Source organism: Ailuropoda melanoleuca, chromosome 6, assembly GCF_002007445.2.
Source record: "Ailuropoda melanoleuca isolate Jingjing chromosome 6, ASM200744v2, whole genome shotgun sequence".
NCBI lineage: Eukaryota > Metazoa > Chordata > Mammalia > Carnivora > Ursidae > Ailuropoda > Ailuropoda melanoleuca.
Genome location: NC_048223.1, coordinates 12,107,598 through 12,128,875, shown reverse-complemented (window position 1 = coordinate 12,128,875; position 21,278 = coordinate 12,107,598). Strand labels below are relative to the sequence as shown.

Genomic DNA, 21,278 nt, shown 5'->3' with positions numbered 1-21,278 from the left:
GCAGACTGCACATACCCGAGGCTGCCCTTCTCAGGAGCAATCAGAGAGGGAACTTCCAAGCTCCTAGTCCTCTGGCTGACCGTGCCCCCTGAACTGTGATAGCAGCCTTAAAGCCACACACACATCAAATAGTAATCAGTAAAAATCTAAATGGCCAAGGAGGTGTAAGCACAATCTTTGATTTATGAGTCTAATGCTAATATAGGGGTGACCTAGGTATTCAGGGCAAATGATAAAAAAACAAGGAAAAAAAAAATCTGTATAGGCACAGCAGAGGCTGCACATTGCAAGAGAAACAGACTTCAGTTGGTTCATCCAAGCCTCTAACCAAATGACGAAGCAAACAACGTCAGTGTCTACGGGTGCAGTAAATCAGTATCAAGAGTAGTTATTTCACAATGTATCATATATGCAACACTATTATCTAAACTGTTCCGTTTCAACAAAAAAATTATGAGACATGCAAAGAAATAGGGAAATGTGACCTACATATAGCAGTAAAAAAGTGAGCAATAAAAACAGTGGCCCATAAAGATTGTGAAGCTATTATTTAAAAATATTTAAAGAACTAAAAAAACCCCATATATAAGGAATGAAAAATATGATGTCACTACCTCATTAAATAGAGAATATGAATAAAAAAGAAATGATGGGGGGTGCCTGGGTGGCTTAGTCAATTGAGCCTCTGACTCTTGGTTTCGGCTCAGGTTGTGATGTCAGGGTCCTGAGATTGAACCCCTTGCTGGGGGTGGGTGGGTCTGTGCTTAGCAGGGAGTCTTGGGATTCTCTTTCTCCCTCTCCTTCTGTCCCTCTCCACCCCCTGTACTTTCTTTCTCTCAAATAAATAAATACATCTAAAAAAAAAAATGATGAAAAAGAACCAATGGAAATTCTGCAGTTGAAAAGTACAATAAAAAATTAAAAATTCTCCATAGGGGCTCAAAAGATTTGAGCTGGGAGAATAAATAATTACTAATCTTGAAAATATATCAGAGATGATGCATTCTGAAGAGGAGAGAAAAAAAGAATAAAGAAAAATGAACAGAGCCTCACAAAAATGTGGGATATCATTACGTGTACTGATAGGTGTAATGGGAGTATCAGGAAAAGAAGGAGTAAACATAAACTGAAAGAAATAATGGCTAATTACTTCCAAATTTGACAAAAAACATTAATCTACACATTCTCAAGGCTCAACAAAGTCCAAGCAAATAAATGCAGAAAGACCCATACCCAGATGCATCACAAATTTTAGCTAAAAGCCAAAGACAGAAAAAAATCTTGAAAGAAGAGAAAGTAACTCATTACATACAAGGGAGTTCCATTAAGTTTAAACTCCAATGACTTATTAGATGCAATGGAGGTGCAGGCAGTGGGATAACACAGTCAATGTACTGAAAGTAACACACTATCAAACAAGAATGTTATATCTAGCAAAACTATATTCCAAAGCTAAAGACAAAATAAAGACACTCCCAGATGGAATAAACACAGAATTTGTTGCTGACTGACCTGCCTTATGAGAAATAATAAAAGATGTTCTTCAGGCTGAAAGCAAATGATGCGAGAGAATAATCTACACATGAAAAACAAAGACAGCTGAAAGGTGATTACTAGGTAGTGAGAAAGGACAATATAATTGCATATTTACTTTATTCTTTTCACCAATTTAAACAGCAATTGTATAAAACAATATGTATTACTGTACTGTTGAGTCAATAACATAGAAATGTAATATATTTGATAATAAACACAAAAGAAGTAGGTGGGAGCAAAGATGTATTAGCGTAAGGAAATGATGCCAGATGGTATTTCAGATCCACAGGAAGAAATGAAGAAAACCAGAAATGGTAAATAAGAAGATTATTAAGACAAACTCTATAACAAATGTATACTAGGCTCTATTTCTTTTCTAAGTGTATTTGAAAGACATATAATTATATCAAGTAATAATTATAATAATGTATTGTTGGGCTGTAACATATTTAGATGCAGTATGTGTAACAATAATGGCACCAAAGGGGGAGAATAGAAATGGAGCTATATAGGAGTAAAATTTTCATATTTCCTTAGAATAAATTTGAAGAAATTTTGGTAAAATGCATATTTTAAGGCCTGGAAAAAAACACTAAGGAAATAACTAAAAAAGTATAATTAAGTATTTTTGAAGAAAGTAAAATGTTACACTAGAAAACACCCACTTCATAAAGCTTTATTGCTTTATTGGAGGAAAAAACAAAGATCTATAAAAAACAAACAGTATAATGGCAGAAACTGGATTAAAATAAACAAAAAAACATGATCCAACTACATGCTATCTGTAAGAAACACACTTTAGATTCAACGATAGAAAGGTGGAAAGTTAAAGGATAGAAAAATGGTATACCATGCAAACAATAACTAAAATACAGCTGGAATAGTTACATTACTATCAGACAAAATAGATTTTAAGACAAAAGTTACTAGAGACAGAGAAGGACATTTTTATAATGATATCTAAGAGTGAGGAAGACATAACAATTATAAACATGTATACCTAACAACAGAGCTAGCTCCAAAATATGTGAAGCAAAAAGTGAGAGAACTGAGAGGAAAAATAACAATTCAATAATAGTTAGGGAGACTCCAATACCCCACTTCCAATAATGCATAGAACAACTAGACAAAATATCAACAAAGAAATAGAAGACTTGAACAACACTATTAAAAAAAACCCTACAAGCCACGCAACCTAATAGCAATCTCAACACCACTCAACACCAGCAGCATAATGCATATTCTCCTCAGGTATACATGGAACATTCTCCAGAATATACCATATGTTGGTCTGCAAAACAAGCCTCAATAAATTTGAAAGGATTGAAATTATACAAAGTATGTTCTCTAACCACAACGGAATGAAATTAAAAATCAATAATGGAAGTAAAATTTAGAAATTCACAAGTATGTGGAAATTAAACAAAATACTCCTTAATAACCTAAAGATAAAAGAACATATCACAAGTGCAATGAAAAAAAATACTTTGAGATGAATGAAAACAAAAATGCAAGCTACCAGAATGTATGAGATGCAGCTAAAGTAACGCTCCGAGGAAAATGTATAACGGTAAATGCCTATAATAAAGCTTTCAAACCACCCTACCCCCACAAATACCCACCACTCATTCTCTATCATATTATTCTATTTCAGTGCCTGAGACTCTTGTTCCTATGTTTATATTGTGTCTCCCTGCACTAAAACAAAAGCTTTCAGGGGGCAGAAACTTTGTATTGTTCACTGCCTGGCCATACTAGAACAACAGCTATAGAACATTACCTGACCAGATTATGGGCTTAATATAATATTCTTTGACCAGGACACCTGGGTGGCTCAGTCGATTAAGTGTCTGCCTTCGGCTCAGGGTCCCACATCAGGCTCCTTGTTCAGCAGGGAGCCTACTTCTCCCTCTGCCTGCCACTCCCCCGGCTTGTGCTCTCTCTCTCTCTCTCTCTCTGACAAATAAATAAAATCTTTTAAAAAATAAATATTTTTCTGACCAACATAAAGTCAACATCTTTCCTTAGAATTACCACTCACATATGTAAAATTTTTAACTGTCTCTCCAAATTTCTGTTCATTTAGCCTATTATTACAACTGACACACCTTCCTACCAATTTATAAAATTCAGGATCCCGTCACATTTTTTTATGAAAATTGCATATATTATTTCTTTAAACTGTTGAAAAAGAAATCACTCATCTTGAATCAAGTCAAATAAAAAATGCAATTCACCTTTGAACATGGGTTTGAATTGTGCAGGTTGACTTATATGTGGATTTCTTTTCCTTTTAAAGATTTATTTATGTATTTATTTGTCAGAGAGAGAGCACAAGCAGGGGGAATGGCAGGCAGAGGGAGAAGCAGGCTCCCCACTGAGCAAGGAGCCTCATATGGGATTCGATCCCAGGACCCTGGGATCATGACCTGAACCGAAGGCAGATGCTTAACTGACTGAGCCACCCAGGCATCCCTGGATTCCTTTCAATAAATACATCACAGTACGGTAAATACATTTTTTCAAAGTCATAAGGAAATGACTTTCTTAACATTTTCTTTTCTCTAGCTTACTTTATTGTAAGAACATAGCATATAATACATGTAACATATGAAATACGTTAATTGCCTGTTATCAGTAAGGCTTCCAGTCAATAATAGGCTACTAATAGTTAAGCTTTTTGGGGGTCAAAACTTATATGCAGTACAGCATAGAGGATATAGTCAGTAATACTGTAAAGATGTTGTATGTGACAGATAGTTACTATACTTATCATGGTGAGCACTGAGCAATGTATAGAATTGTCGAGTCACTGTTGTACACCTGAAACTAATGTAACACTGTATGTCAACTATACTTCAATAAAAATTAAAAAAAGAAAAAAAAATAAAGTCTGAAATTTAAAATCTAATGAATACCCTTTTCATTTATTTTAAATTAAAAAAAAGTTATACACAATTTCCACTGTGAGGGGGTCGATGCCCCAACCTGTGTTGTTCAAGGGTCACCTGTAAAACTAAAATTAATTAGTATAAAAGGAAAAAAGAATGGGTTACACAATGGCTAAGCCAATGTCCCTACTTCTTTGAATTGTAGAATAAGAAATCATTTCTCACTTACCTAATTTAATTCCAGAGTACTAAAAGCAAGCAGGGAAAGAACAACTATGTAAATGCTTGAAAGAAAACTAAAGTTCCTTAAACAAACTATCAGAGCTTATGTTAACAACAGTAATTATAGCTAAATGATTAACATTTTCTAAAAAATAAAACATTTAAAATTACAAGGGTATCATGATAAAAACAACTTACACAGTCTTTTTGTCCTGTCGAAGAAGTTTAGAAGAAAATTCACTTAGTACTTCCAGGAAAGCCAGATTAGGAGGTGGATATTCTTGTCCTTTCTGATTTTGGTATTTAAAGGCAAATTCTATGCCATCCCTGAAGCAAAAGAAAGTATCACCTTATTTTTCCAGATAAGGCGTATATATAGTTCTCTCAATGGGCTAGAATTTTAAAGTTGGGAAGACAGGATAATCATCACTGAACGTAGTAAAATCTGATAAATTTGAAGCGTAAAACAATATTAATTTATATTACCTATCTGCCTAATAATATTCTATTATTTACAGTATAAAACCTTAAGTTGTGAAACAAAGCTAAATTCCTATGTGTATCTTGTAGGGGTACTACAATACCCTGGAAAGATAACTAGATTGTTGGTTCTCAGAGTTGGTCATGGTATCAAGCAGCTGTGTGAGGTATTTAACATTTTCTGTCATTCAGTTTTCAGTCATGAAATAACGTAGACCAAATCAGCATTGCACAGTGTTTTTAAACCCATGTCTCCTATAACACCTTCTCACTGACAGACCAGACAAGAACATTTTGTTAAACTTTACTTGCTATACTTTACAAGTTGAAAAAACAGGTAGCTGAAGTGTTTTTCAAATTAAAAAGGCCCTTCTAGTTGAGACTCCCCAGACTACACAATTTCTAATGTTCTTATAACTTGAAAATTCAATCATCTGTCACTTTAAAAATGGGTCAAATAACAGTTATTTCAGTTAAATTCCAGTAAACCAGATTCTGTATAACAGAAAGTATTTATTCAGCTCACTCACTTGTGAAGTGTGGCAACTGCTTCTCGTGTCTTGATCTGATCCAGTCCGAATGTAAGGGCAAAGCGACGTGCCAATTCTTTAATGCCGCTGACATGGGCAGATGTCCTGTCTAGGTTGGGACCTTGCTCTTGAACAAGTTCATTAAACAACTGGTTGAAAGAAAAAAAAAGGAAAAAACCTACAGCTAAGAAATATTTATTTTATTTATTATTAGAATAGGTAATATAATTTAAAAATATTTAAAAGGCATTTGGTAAAATATGTATTTCCCTCCTTGCACTGAACTGTAGCCACATTGTTCCCCTTCTCCAAGTCATCTACTAATACTAATTTCTTGAGCTCATTTTCATGCTAGTTGTGTGATTAAATGCAGACAGGAATTCATTTCTTTTTAACAAAAAATAATATATTTTGGGCTGGGGAAAGGAAACATGTTTATAGAAATACATTTGTAGTCATAAACATCTATGTATTCTTTCTGTTGTTTTAATAGAGATGGCAATATATGAAATTGAGGGTTCGGAACTTTGATTTTTCATTTACTATATCTTAGACAATAACATTATGTAGAAGAAGACATTTGATATATGGGGTGATATTTCCCACCCAACAACAAAATATAGAAAAAAGTCCTTAAGCTGGATGGAGGGGTTTTATAAATTACACATACATTACATATATTGTGTCAAAATAACAACAACCAAATAAATCCTGAAGTACTAAAGAATATAAAAGGTATCATTCTACCACCAAAGTTAGAAACTTAAATTTATCTGTACACATCTGTCTTCCCTCCTGAGAGATGAATAGTCCAGGCTTTCATCTAAAGCCACTCCCTCCTTATATACTAGATCTCACTCCATTTTACCTATTCAGCAATTTTGCTCCTATGCTTACTGCTCCCATGTTTTGCTTCTATGCTGTCCCGCATCCTTAACTACTCCCTCTACTATATGCATGCATTTTAAAACCCCAAAATACAAAAAAACATAACTTCTTAACTCAATCTCCTATGCCAGTTATCAATACATTGTTTTGATTCTCTTTTTTGTCAAAGATCCTGAAAAGTACTGTTTACATTTGTTTTCTTCACTTCCTCAACCCCCATCTTTCAATTCACTCTTATACCATCCCACTGAAATAGCACTTCTATCACTTTTATTATGTTGTTCATCTTTTCAGTTTTCTTCAGCAACATATTGGCCTGAACTGCTTAGTGTCATGACTAGAAACAGCAGTTCTTCCAAACATTTCAAATGCATCCACAGGTAATTATTTATAAATTCTTAAACTTCAAAATGTTTCCAGAGATGGTTGTACACAATAGCCTTACACTTTAAATTTTACACTTAAAATGAATACAAAGAACGTATCTCTGTGCAAAATTCAAGGAATACAAAAATAAAAGTTCTTCCTCTTTCCCACTGAATATCATTCTTCTCTCCAAAGGTAATCAATGTTAAAGTTTCAAGGTTTTCTAGACCGGTTTAAAACGACACATTAATATACTACATATACAAACTTTTAACATAAATGATAACTATACTATGCAGTTTGTCCTGAAACTTGCTATTTTTCTTTTCGTTTTCAAGCTTTTATTTAAATTCCAGTTAATTAATGTATGCTGTAGTATTAGTTTTAGGTGTAGAATTTAGTGATTCATCACTTACATACAACACCCAGTGCTCATCACAAGTGCCCCCCTTAATACCCATCACCCATTTAGCCTATCCCCCTGTCATCGCCCCTCCAATAACCCTCAGTTTGTTCTCTACTGTTAAGCATCTGTTTTCTGGTTTGCCCTGCTTTTTTCCTTTTTTTCCCTGTATGTTCATCTGTTTTGTTTCTTAAATTCTGCATGAGAGAGAAATCATACGGTATGTCTTTCCCTGACTTATTTTGTTTAGCGTAATAGTCTCTAACTCTATCCACATCATTGCAAATGGTAAGATTTCATTCTTTTTTAAGCTGAGTAATATTCCATTGTGTGTGTGTGTGTGTGTGTGTGTGTGTGTGTGTGTGTGTAACGGCTGCTCCAGTTTGCATTCCCAACAGTGTAAGAGGGTTCCCTTTTCTCTGAAACGTGCTGTTTTTCACTTAATATTTTGTCTTAAAAATCTTTTAGCTATTTCAGAGTAACACACTTTAACCATTCCTCTGCTGATGGGACATTTAGACTATCTTCAATTTTTCAATATTACAGACTTGCTGTAATAAACATCTTTTACATACATATCTTTGTGTGTACCTGCATGTACCAATGTAGATACCTAGCAGCAAAAACAGTTGACTTTTTAAAAGGAATATCTATCTTCAATTTTGAAATATCCTGCAAAAATATATTTCAAGAAGGCAAAAGCAATTTCTTTCACAAGGGACCTTTTTATCCACATCTTATCAATCACTGGTATTAACCATCATTTAAATTCATGCTAATTTGCCCATCAGTGATAAATATGTTTCAATTTTTATTTCATGAATTATTAATGAAGTTATGCCTCTTTTCATATGGTTATTGGTTTTTAAGATTTACTCTTCTAGCTTTTCATATCTCTTATTCACTTTTCTATGAGATTTATCTTTGTTACTGATTTGTTATGTATGATTGAAAATATTTCCCTGAACCTGTCACTTGTTTGGAGTGTTGGTTGATGTATAAATGTATTTGAGTTTATATACAAATACCTACAGTCCCATACACCCCCTGAAATCTCTGTATTAATTCAGTAGGCATTTATTAGGGACTCTTATCTATATAACATATGTGATTTTTAAGAAAAAATATTTATTTATTTATTTGAGAGAGCAAGAGAGAAAGCATAAGCACGGGGAGGAAGAGGGAGAAGCAGACTCCCCGCCGAGTGGTGAGCCCGATGTGGGGCTCCATCCCAAGACCCTGGGATCATGACCTGAGCTGGAGGCAGCTGCTTAACCGGCTGAGCCACCTAGGCACCCCCATATGTGATTTATTTTCTTATTTGAATATTATTCTTGCCTTCTTCATTAAATATTTTTAAAACATATTTCTATATTTTTCTTTTTAAAAGATTACTTTTTAATGTCTGTTTGGCATTTCATCTGGTCCAACAGTGGAGCACTTTAGGACTTCATCTATTTGAAATGTGAACTATAAGATTATTTTCCAAAGAAAAGACATATAACACGTCTTTGTACCAGAAAGTATCCATAGTAATGTACTGATACAGTGACCTAGTTTAAATGAGGTAAGATATATCTAGTACATACTATGCACATAAAAGTGTTCAATAACCTTAATTCTACTCTTTATCTCTTTCAGATTTCTTACCTGCTGTAAACTGAGAATGAGGGTCTTGGCACATTGAATTTTATCAATCTGCCTGGTTTTACTCAGTGTTTCCTTAATAATATCACCATAGTCATTGTAATACTGTGAGAAAAAGAAAGAAAACAGCTTTAGAATTACTGAAATTTCATGAGACAAACAGTGGATTGGTAAAAGAAATGGAAAGGGGAGCTCAGGAGTGTTTAATTTCTTCATCTTAAACATAATGAGAGATAAAAGATATTGTCTAAAGTTAAAGGAATACACATTTGATATTTAAGATTATGAAATAACTAACGTTAACTGAAAAACTGGGAATTCTAGGAGGAGGGGAAGTGACACAGGTAAACAAAATTCCTTCTTCTTTGTAACATGGATTCAACAGATACCACTTAAAAGGTGACAAATCAAGAAAGAGAACTTTGGTAGAAACCTCGCAAAGAACTAAAACCAAAACAGTTAAAATTGCTTACTCCTGGGGAGTAGGCCTACATAAGGGGGAAGGGAAGATTAGGGTAACAGACTTTTCATTTAATATTTTTGTACTATGCCATTCCTTGCTCCCCCAACATGACTGTATTTTACTATGGTAATATAAAAAAATAAAAACATTGACATCTTCAATAGTGACTGAGAAAAATTTAATTTCTTTATAATTCAAGTTTTTTTGACATAGGATTTAAAGAATTTTCCTTGTGAGTAAATAATTAAGAAAAGCCTTATTTAAAATCACTGAATCTGGATGTTACTTCTAAGCTAATGCCTAAAAACCTACGACCTATGTGAAGAAGTGAGTATACTAGCTTTGCAATTGGATTTTCATAATTTTCAAAAGATGGGTATGCTTCCATGATGTGAGATGAAAAAGAGAGAAAGATATATTAATATACTAAAATGGTTCAACAGGGAAATCTCCAATAAATTCATATTTGTAACAGTCACATAGGGAACTGGGGCAAAAAGCCACATAACTAAGCATATGTAATAAAGAGTAGCAAATAACTATTAAAATACTCTCAAAAAAATTAAAGCTTACAATGAGCAGAGGTGCAAAAATTGCTAAGGATGATAACAAGTTTTGGTTAAGGCTCATTTCTTGAAACCAATACATATTGTTAGGGGATGAAAAGGGAAAAACCATGGTAAGCTCATATTCATCCATTCAAACCATGTATAGACATTACTTTAGGAAGCTGTCTCAGGTTCCTTTCACTTAAGTCTCTCTCTCTATCCCATGTTCTCTTTGCAATTTGTACATCTATCACTACAATAATCAGGCTGAGGCTTTATGGTCTAATGGGAAGAGCTAAGCTTTAAAGCTAGACAAACCTAGAATCAAATTCTAGTTTTTGCTACTTATAATAGTTATGTGACCTCTGAAAGTTATTTAACCTCTTTGAGCCTTAATTACCTTATCCATAAATGATGTATTTCCTACCTCGTAGGATTACTGTAATCAACAAACATATGTAAAAGCCTTAGAACAGTGTCTCAAATCTAAATGACATGAAACAAAGACAACCACTATTCTCATGATACATTATACTATGTTTGCATTTCAGTTTCTCTATTAATCTGTAAGCTCCTTAGTGCAGAAATCATGTTTTATTTAAATCTCTATCAGCACACTGCTCACACTGCAGTTATCCAGCAAAATATGATGAATTAGTTATTATGTCATAACTAGAACTGGCCCATAACTAAACATGGATAAAGACAGAAGTGGATCAATGGCATACACAATATTCTGAACATGGGCAAAACAAAACACTATCTGTGACAGGTGAATAAGGTAAAAACAGATAAACTGAGAAGTGTGCCTGTCATAAAGACTTCTGAGCACTGCTTTTTTTAGAGGGTCAGAAACAAAACGGAGCTTAAGGAAAGCAGAGCAAAGAGCCAGAAAGGTGAGTACCTATCAAAATCATGCCATATAAAGTGGTTTAAAACCCTTCAACATCTCCTTAGCTCCCTCAGGAAAAAAATCCAGGCTTCTCACACAGCAAATAGTTACTAGTGACACTTTCTTTAAATCTTACCTCTGGCTCCATTCTCATAAACAATCTATGTTGCTACATCAATTACTTGCATTTGCCCCAAAGAATTCACATTGTTCTGTGTCTTTGTACATGAAGTTCAATCTACCCCCGAGCCTTCCCGGTACTTCTTTGCTTACTAATTTATCTTTATCATCTTAGACTTAGTTCAGATGTCACTACTAAGCAGTTTCCGTTAACCCTCATATTTCTTAAGAGTTGGGTGTCTGGGGGCGCCTGGGTGGCACAGCGGTTAAGCGTCTGCCTTCGGCTCAGGGCGTGATCCCGGCGTTATGGGATCGAGCCCCACATCAGGCTCCTCTGTTATGAGCCTGCTTCTTCCTCTCCCACTCCCCCTGCTTGTGTTCCCTCTCTCGCTGGCTGTCTCTATCTCTGTCAAATAAATAAATAAAATCTTAAAAAAAAAAAAAAAAGAGTTGGGTGTCTGTTTCATACATCTCCAGGAACCCCTACACATACCTCTATTATAGTATATAATGTAATTATCTAATTGTTGACAGTCTTCAGCTTTAAACTACTTTAGAGCAAGAATTTTATTATTAAACATTTATTTATTTGAGAGAGAGTGTGCACAAATTAGGGGGAGGGGCAGAGGGAGAAAATCTTCAAACAGACTCCCTGCTACATGTGGGGCTCAACCCCAGGACCCAAGAGATCATGATCTGAGCTGAAACTAGGAGTTGGACGCTTAACCAACTATACCACCCAGGTGCCCCTAGAGCAGGAATAAAAATATTTGTAAAATTTAGTACCTGGCAGGTAGCATGCGTACATGGTACACATGGCATACTTACAAAAATGTCTTAAAGAGATGTCATAAGGAAGAGAGATTAGGTTTCTTCTATGTTGCATGTTGATCAAGTGAGTTTATATGCCTCATGAAAATAAGAAGGTATTCTTTCAATAAATGTGAGGATCTCCTACTTTATGGGGTTGATATAATGGTATAGATTGACAAAAAGCTTATACTTCTACAAAAGAGAGAAACCTTAAATATATCAGAAAATCATCAATAATACATGGTTACCTGGCAATTTAGCTTCTGTTATCTTTTCATTTTTAAGCGCGAATTTCTCTGCCACTTAGATGGAAGGAGAAAAATAAGACTATGAAACTATACCTTCATGTAGTGTTTAAAGATGTCTGCAGCCGCATGCATGTCAACAATATCATAAATGATCAGTTTGCTGAAGGCAGCAAGTAGATTCCTTCTTTTATGTAAGGCCTCAATTTTATTAGCTTCATCTTCTTCATCACCCTCTAACCACAGAAAATAAATTGGTTATGAACTTTGGCCCTTTATCCAAGGTAAAGCAATGTAGACAATCTGCATAATCAAATACCAACTTATAACTTTACAAATAGTACAATTCAGTTTTAGGTAAGATAAAAACTGTTAGTTACATTGATTATTTTAGGGTGCTATATTTAGTTATATGCTTATTAAATGTTTAGTAGTTACCAAGGTTCCTATCCTCTAGGAAACTGTCAGAGCAAAGACTAAGGTAAGCAAACCATACATAAATTTTTTTCTGATATTTTTATCATAAAAATACTTTTGTCTGTTTACCTTAAAAATGCTCTCTCTTCTCATTTCAATATTTTTTATATGCTATTAGCTATATTTCAACAGAGAAGAAATTTCTGGAAATTTTTAAGACACAGGGAAAAGTTTTCTTTTAGAAAGAAGTATGTGGGGAGTAATGAAAATATATGGAGATGTTAGTTTTCAGTGCTTGTCTTACACATGGTTACATTATCAGCATGAAATATATTTTGCAAACCATTTATGCTCATACATATTTCTAAAAAAAAATGTAGGCTCCACGCCCAGTGTGGAGCCCAACATAGGGCTTTAACTCACGATCTTGAGATTAAGACCTGAGCTGAAATCAAGAGTTGGGTGCTTAACTAAGCCACCCAGGTGCCTGTACACATATGCAATTTTTAAAACAAAGCTTGCTACTAAATACTTTCAAAACAAGTAGTATTTCTTCCTCAATTTTTTTAATTCTCAGACCCCACAGGCTTCTTTTTTTAATCCTAGAAAAAAATGTCTTCACAAGGCTCCAGAAGTTGACACATTTGTTTTAGGCTCTGTACTGACTCTCTTGTCTTGGCCTTTGCCCTTAGTTAGGGAGTGTTCTTTCTTTCCTTCTATATATATATATTTTTTTCCCCCCATGAAAAGAACTTACTCAACTTCTCTCTTCCCTTCTATTAATTGGTCCTGCTGTGAAGCACCAATACTTTGAGAGGTTGGAAATTTTTTTGCTTAAGACAAGTAGTAAGTAAATTTTATCTCCTGAGATTAAAATGGACTCTATTAAATAGAGACTTTGTTTCACAATTTAGTATTTTCTAAAATGTTCTGTTAAGTAAAAAACACTCTTATAGCACAAAATAGATTCACAGATCAGATATGCTACAGACTTTAAATCATCTATTTTACAACTAACCTATCCAATACTAATTATAATTATTTATATTTGGTCTAATTATGCTACACATTATTATTATTCAGGTTCAGCACAATTTTGACCTGTGAGGCTTTTTTTTAAAGATTTTATTTATTTATTTATTTATTTATTTATTTGAGAGATTGAGACAGAGATAGTGACAGAGATAGTGAGAGAGAGCACAAGTGAGGAGAGGGAGACCCTGACACAGAGCTCGATTCCAGGATCCTGGAATCATGACCTCAGCAGAAGGTAGAGGCTCAACTGACTGAGCCACCCAGGCACCCCAACTGGGAGGTTTAACAGTCTTTCAACACTTAGTATCTCATAGTTATATTTTGTTAATTTAAGTACTATATGATGATGATTCAGGAATAGAAAGGAACTTGGGGCTTTCCTTTAGATAAACTGTGAACCTGGACACAATTCAATTAGAAATGTATCTATCCTACACATACATTTTACATATACGGGAAATGACAAATGTGCACAATTATTCATAGTAGCATGATTTATAAGAGAAGATTGGAAATGAGCCAAACATCATCAGTAGGAGATGGATAACAGAAAATATGCTATAAATAATGATATACTTTGTATCTGTTGGAAAAGAATAAAGAAGCTCTATATGTAGTGATAGGGAAAGACGTCTAAGGTACTATTCTAAAGGAGGGAGATTTCACTGTGTACATTTTTATTCTTGTTGGTTTCTGAACTACATGAATGTATTAACTTATATTTATATTCTGAGAGAGAGAGAGGGAGAGGGAAAGAGAGAAAAAGAGCAAGTGAGAGCGGGGGGAGGGGCAGAGGGGAAGAGAGAATCTTAAGCAGGCTCCACGCCCAGCACCAAGCCTAATGCACTGTTCAATCTCACCACCTTGGGATCATGACCTGAACCAAAATCAAGAGTCAGACACTTAACCAACTGAGCAACCCAGGCACCCCATAACTCTTTTTAAATATTTACTACTTTTGGGGACTGAATTTGAATTATTTCCAAATATCTTTTGGGGTTGGTTAAAAAAAAAAAAAAAGATCAATATTGGGGCATGTGGGTGGCTCAGTGAGTCAAGCGTCTGCCTTCAGCTCAGGTCATGATCCCAGGGTCCTGGGATCGAGCCTTGTGTCAGGGTCTCTGCTCAGCGGGGAGCCGACTTCTCTCTCTTTCCCTCTACACTCCCCTTCCCCCGGCTCACGCTCTGTCACTTTCTCCCTCTCAAATAAATAAAATCTTTAAAAACAAATAAAAAAGATCAACATTGACAAGATAATAGCTACAAATACCCATGCTCTGGTTCTCCTCGTCTTGGTCAATGAAAACATGATCCATCACAAAACTGAGGAGTTCAGACTGGAGTCCAGTATCTGGATTAAACACCAAAGGCTGAAGGCCTTCCCTTCCACCTGTCATTAATTGGTGGCTAAATATCATCAGAAGATCACAGAGTAACATGAATGCCTGCAATGCAAAAGGAATTCATCAGTAATATATAACTACAACTACAGATCAATGTTAATGAAAACATACTAAATTAAATGCACTTCAGTAACAATACCATAACACAAATTGAGTATTTAAATTTTAACTATTTAAAATAGTTTTAATTTCCAAACTTAATGAAATCACTTTTTCTCATTAAATACTAGTCCCACTTAGACATTTTCCCCCTAAATAAAATAATCTATTTCTTTTACTTGGCTGTATTAATTTAAAACAATTAAGAGATTTTCACTTGAACTTAAAAAAATAACTTAAAGCCAACTCTGGAAATATGAAATTAATATAATAAAACGTGACAGGTTAGAAATCATATACTGGTTAATTAAATAAGCATAAATCTTAAGACAAACTGTATTACCCAACAAATTAAAATGCAGTACTCTAAACCTTAAAGCTATTATTTAGGATTCTTTAAAAAATCTAACGCAAAAAACCTCTAACAATAGATTTAAAATTGAATTTAAGACCATTCACATAAAAATCAGTAACTGAAAGCTTGCCAACAAATTTAATCACACAAGGGAACTTTCAAAACATTTCCCTAAAGAGAAAGTATTATAGTTAATGTTGTCAAATTTGCCCTATTTAATGGATAGTATGAAATAAGCCTGTAACATCAGTTTACTTAACTGAATGATTTTGTTGTGGGATAACTGAGGGCTCTGATAACTCAAAACAATTCACTTACCCCCTTCTAAATATTGATTTCTATGGGAAAACATAATTTTGGTATGTATTTGGAGATGTCTGTATACTTGGCTGTCCACCTCCAGAAAGAATCATGGCAGTTTATGCTCTGACTACACAATCATAAATTACATAAATATATTTAGAAAGAGCCACTTGAAAAGGGGAGCATAAAGAGAATCCAGGGGAAAATATATATATTTTTTATTGAGGCCATAGTTTTAGATATCACCAGTGATAATGTAGAAACCATGAATTTTTGGTTTAAATGTCCTCGGCCAGGTACTTTTAGACAGCAGTGATGGGGTTCAGAAGGTTTAGAAAATAAGGTTTAGGGAAGACCATCTCTGTTTCCATTTTAAAATAGATGCTGATAACTTTACTAGACACCTGTGATAACCTACTTATAAGAAGGGATAGCAAAGGATAAGTACTACAGTACTCTTTAACTAGACTAATTAGACATTTTCTAGCCTAACATTATGATAAAAAAAAAAACCAGTATGGAAAAAAGTACTGTTTTATAGAATAGTACTTTATCTGAAAGTACTTCACAATAGGATAGTATAATTAAACAGTTTACAAAATCACTTTATGGAAATGGTATTGGCTTGGGCTATGCTGCCCCTACCCAAGGAGTGGAGTCTGTTGAACCAATGTGATATACCCACCTGCACCCCTACTATTCAGGTGCAGGGACTCAGGGACTCCTTGCCCTAAGAGACCTGATTCTGCTACCAAAGGCTGCACAGGTCTCCTCCCTAGGCGTACTGTATCACCTGTGTGCATACTCCTAGGTCCCAGGGTGGATGTTTGAGGGGATAATGTGACAGAATTTGGACACGTGGTCTGGAGTGTTTACATGTGTGTGAGAAGTTCTTCCCGGTGTGATGAGAAAAGGGTGGACCACAGGACAGCTCCTCAACCCTCCCAGTTTTAGGACAGAATTCTTACAAATCAGGAATTATGGAACCAGGTCATTATGACAGTGTATTTGTTTAGGTAAAAAGACCTATAGCAAGATAGTTAGCTCGCTTTGTTAAGTTAAATATTCAGACATCCATATTCTTGTCCCAGGTTCCATAAATGTTAGGGATAGATCTGTACGCTAAGAACTGCCAAAAAAAAATTACCTCTCTTATTGTTCTTCAACATATTTAGTAATTTTGTATTGAGAGCTCTTAACTGATAATTTCTTACCTGTTCCTTCACTGGAGTATTAACATTAGATAGGCACTGTTGGCAAACAGCCAAAAAGGATTTCACGGTTTTCCTCAATACCAACAAATCCTCCTGTAAGACACAATCAAATTTGTAAACATGAATTACAATATCCTAGAAAACTGATCCAAAAGAAAAAATAAGTGGAAAATAGCCAATTGGTTTATTGTTAAGGAAATTCATAAAACCAAACTTACTTTTGGGAACCAAATTATATAGTTATTTCCTAGTTATCCTAATGGAAGGGGCAGCAAAACTGATAATCCCAAACACTCAATTCTATTTAGCTGTGGAATGCTCAGTATGATTTCCTCCAACATATTTTCCTTTATAAACATGGTTTATTTGGGTTGGTATTAAAACTATCAGTCTTCCTAAATAAATGATAGCTGGTAATAAGGTGAGGGAGCACAGCAGCACAGTGAAAAAAATCAATTAAGCAACAAATATGTACTGAATTTCTCCCATATTCTCAGCACTCTGCAAAATGTCAAGGGAAAAAAAAATAATTTTAAGACCATGTCCATGCCCTCAAAGAGTTAACATCCTAGCAGGGAATTAGACCAGAGAGTAATTAAGCGTTCAATTTTTTTTTTTTGTATTAACTCTAACTGCAGCAGAGAGAGCTGAGCTGGAGGGACCTTCATAATAGGATGGTCTTTAATCTAAAATTGAATGAGTGACCAGGATTTAATTAGATGACCACATAACATTCAATGTGAAACACTTGAAAAGTATAAAAGGAAATTTAAATTTATCAAGCACCTAAATGTGTCAAGCACTGGTTTGAGGGCGTACTGCTACATAATTTAATATTTATGTTGAGTAGAAGTAGTCATTATTAGCAAGGGTTTGAAACCAGGACTGTCTGATATCAGAGCTCAAATTCTCACTAATGAGGAAGACACATGAAGATAATTCAGTATTACATCGATATTTAACATAGTAATGAAGAGTTATTAAATTAGCAAAGGCTGATGATGTAGAAATCACTTTTAAAAAGTACTCTAAAACTAAAGTTCTTGAGGCTACTTTTTTTTTTTTTTTGGTTCAGATGACAATACTTATTCCTTTTTGGGATCTTCACATCCCAAATAAAGATAAACTTAAAAAATTATACACATTTCCTTTTGCTAATATGAGTGTAGTATTTGGAAGAAAGAATAAGCTCATTTTGTGCAGAATAGTAAAAAGAACACTGTCTTGAAAACCTTTGTTTCTGCAGATGAATATCCAATAACCAAAACTCAACATTCTTTGACCTTCTCTAATTTCAAAGATTCATTATACATTAGGGGAAATAGACAAGAGAACAGGCAGCTGCAATAGAATGTAAGGAGTACTATGTTAGAAAGCCTAATCCAGAGTCAAAAGCAGTCACAGAAGGGTTCCCAAAGAAGATAACATATAAGCTGAGTTTTGAACAACAACTAAAAATTATCTAGCTATAGAAAAAGGTATCCCAGAGGGCACAAAATGTTCAAAAGCCTGAACATGCTTTTGAGAGCCTGTTAATTTACTGTAACTGGGGCACAAATAGGGAGGAGAGAGCAAGAGAGAAAGCTGAAGAGGAAAACAGGATCCATTTCCATTTAAATGGATAATCACTTAAAACTCCATGTTAAATCATCTGGATATTATCCTAATGGCAGTAAGGAACTGCCTGTAGAGTTCCTGTTGAGGAACTTTTCTGTAAAAATTCCTGTAGAGGAATTTTTATCAGAAGAGTACTAAAATTTTGTTTTCAAGAATCATATTCTAAGCAGATGGAGAATGAAGTGGAATAGGGAGGCTAGTTAATGGTAAATACAATCTTCTGCTGAATGCTTATTATGTACCCAGTACTGTGTTCTAAGGGCCATACATTTAAATCTCACAGTGTATGAAGAAAGTGTTAATACTCCTTTTCTACAGATGAGCAAACAACTTCAGAATACCCATACATTCTAAGTGATAGAGTAAGGATCCAAATATGGGGTTATCTGACTCTTCTGACGTTTAAGTTCATGCTCTTAATCATTATTCTATGTCTCCTTACATATTAACAAAGGCCACAGGAATAATTTAGAATGAGGGCCTAAAAATAAAATGTTGGCAGTAAAGGTGTGAATAGATTGAAGAGAAATTAAAGCAGCAGCATAGAACTTATGAACTCATCAGAATGGGGGCTGTTGATTAATCTTAAGTTTTTAGGTAGTCACCTACTAGGTGCATGATGGTGTATGTCACTGAAATAGTTCACACACACAAAAAAATGCGAACATTTTGGAGATGATGATCTGAGATTCCTTAAAAATAACCTACTGGAGATGTTTAGTAGGCGGTTCAATATAGGAGTTCAAAGCCCACGGGAATGAATTTGAGCAAGAATAAATATCTGGGAGTCCCCCGCATTTAGATGGGAACAGAAGAGAAGGAAGTAAATGAGATTACTGAAGGAGGGAGGATATGCAGAGAAGGGGGACAAAAGTATCCTGGGGAACACCAATATATAACGATGGCTGAGAAAGAAGAGCATATGGAAAAATCTAAGAAATGGTCTGAGTAGGAATAAAAACCAGGAAAATATGGCATCTTCTGGAAAGAAAACATTAAAAAATGTTAAGAAAAAAATTAAAAATCCATTAAAAAATGGATGTTGTAATTTAACAATTGACAAACGCCATAAGAGAAAAGACAAGCTAAAAAAAATTAGAAAGTATCCCATATAAAGCAATGATAAGGTTGTGAGTGACCTTGGGGAGAACACTTCTAGTGGAATTAAAAGGGCTGAAGTCAGACTGCAGTGGGTTCAAAGGAAGAAAAAGGAGGAGGCAACTCTTTAAAAAAAGTTTGTCAAGAGTCGAAAAAATAAGATGGCTGCTAGAGAGGTCTTTCGAGATTGATGGAGGATTTGGGGGGGTGTCTTTGTTGATCTTTTTTTTTTTAAAGATTTATTTATCTGAGATAAAGTAAGAGAGAATGAGAAAGAGTGAGCATGAGCTGGCGGGGGGAGGGGGGCAGGGGGCAGAGGGAGAGGGAGAAGCAGACTCCATACCGAGCAGAGAGCCCAATGCCACCTGATCCCAGGTCCCTGGGATCATGACCTGAGCGAAGGCAGACGCTTAACTGACTGAGCCTACCCAGACACCCCTGTTGATCTTTTTAAATAGAAAAATTTTGAGAATGTTTGCTGAATGAATAACTGAAAGAAAAAAGCAAGCCAGGCTATCCACTATCTATGTGACCTTAGAAAACTTATTTTATTTAATTTTTAAGATTTTATTTATTCATTTGACAGAGAGAGAGACAGCCAGTGACAGAGGGAACACAAGCAGGAGGAGTGGGAGAGGAAGAAGCAGGCTCCCAGCGAAAGAGCCTGATGTGGGGCTCGATCCCAGAACGCCAGGATCACGCCCTGAGCCGAAGGCAGATGCTTAACAACTGAGCCACCCAGGCGACCCAGAAAACTTATTTTATGTTTTAGGATTACAGAGTTTAAAAATCTATAACTGAATCTGAACTATGAGGTTCTATGGCATTCTGTGATTACGCTGAATTAACTCCTAGGTACTCAGATGAGAACAGATAGGTGCTAACTGGTACACCTCCTAGTATTCAAAGGATGAATGTTCATTGTTCCCTTGCTGGTACCTAGAATAGTGTTTGGCACATGGCAGGTGTTTAATAAATATTTACTGAATGAAATGCAAGTATACATAATACAGATGATACTACAATCCTAGGGTCAAATGTGTCATGTGTTCATTTTATCAAACACTGAAGAGAGTTTAAAAAAAATGATGTTAGGAGGTATTAATGCTCCTTTATTTCCTTAAATTTCTTGGTTAGTGTGAAAGCAGTAGCCTAGGGAATCAGCTATCTTTGGAGTTGGAGGCAAAGTATTCCTTTAAAGGTCAATCATAAAGCAGATATGTCTATGTAAAATGACAACTTGTCAATTCATTTGAAGAGCTGTAAATTTAACATCGCAACTAAGTAAGCAACCTACTGATGACTAATCAGAACCATTTTAAGAAACTGGAAAAGGGAAGCAACCAAGAAAATAGAAGCTAAAGGCCTTTAGCAGTAAATTTTGGACTAGATTTGGATGCAACTTAAATATTATTTGAGTGCTCAAGAAAGTTAATTTTATTGTAGTTAATTAGATTTCATTAAAATAAATATAAATACGAACAGGTTTAGGTAAATGGGCAGAGATATTGTATATTTTAACTAATCTTATATGGTAAATCCCTTTAAACAGCTGGGAATAGAATTCAGGTCCGTGTGGATTTCTGAATACAGTACTTTTATTCACTCTACAATTTCCCACTTCGTTATGTGGGCATTTTACTATATTTCATTTGATTTAAACAGCTGGAATATGATTCCCAAGACTGTGATT

At 34.9% G+C, this 21,278-nt stretch overlaps 1 protein-coding gene across 6 annotated transcripts in view; it reads right to left on the bottom strand.

The window, feature by feature from the left end:
- The window catches only part of STAG1 (stromal antigen 1), a 414,808-nt gene that overhangs the window by 28,018 nt on the left and 365,512 nt on the right, over nt 1-21,278 (bottom strand). For all 6 annotated transcript variants that reach the window (XM_011231800.3, XM_011231799.3, XM_034661958.1 and 3 more), the window contains 6 exons: nt 16,871-16,963; nt 14,767-14,941; nt 12,141-12,280; nt 8,967-9,068; nt 5,660-5,808; nt 4,848-4,976 (listed from right to left, as the gene is read on the bottom strand). In XM_011231800.3, the coding sequence (XP_011230102.1) occupies nt 4,848-4,976; nt 5,660-5,808; nt 8,967-9,068; nt 12,141-12,280; nt 14,767-14,941; nt 16,871-16,963 (788 nt within the window). The remainder of the gene's footprint in view (nt 1-4,847; nt 4,977-5,659; nt 5,809-8,966; nt 9,069-12,140; nt 12,281-14,766; nt 14,942-16,870; nt 16,964-21,278) is intronic.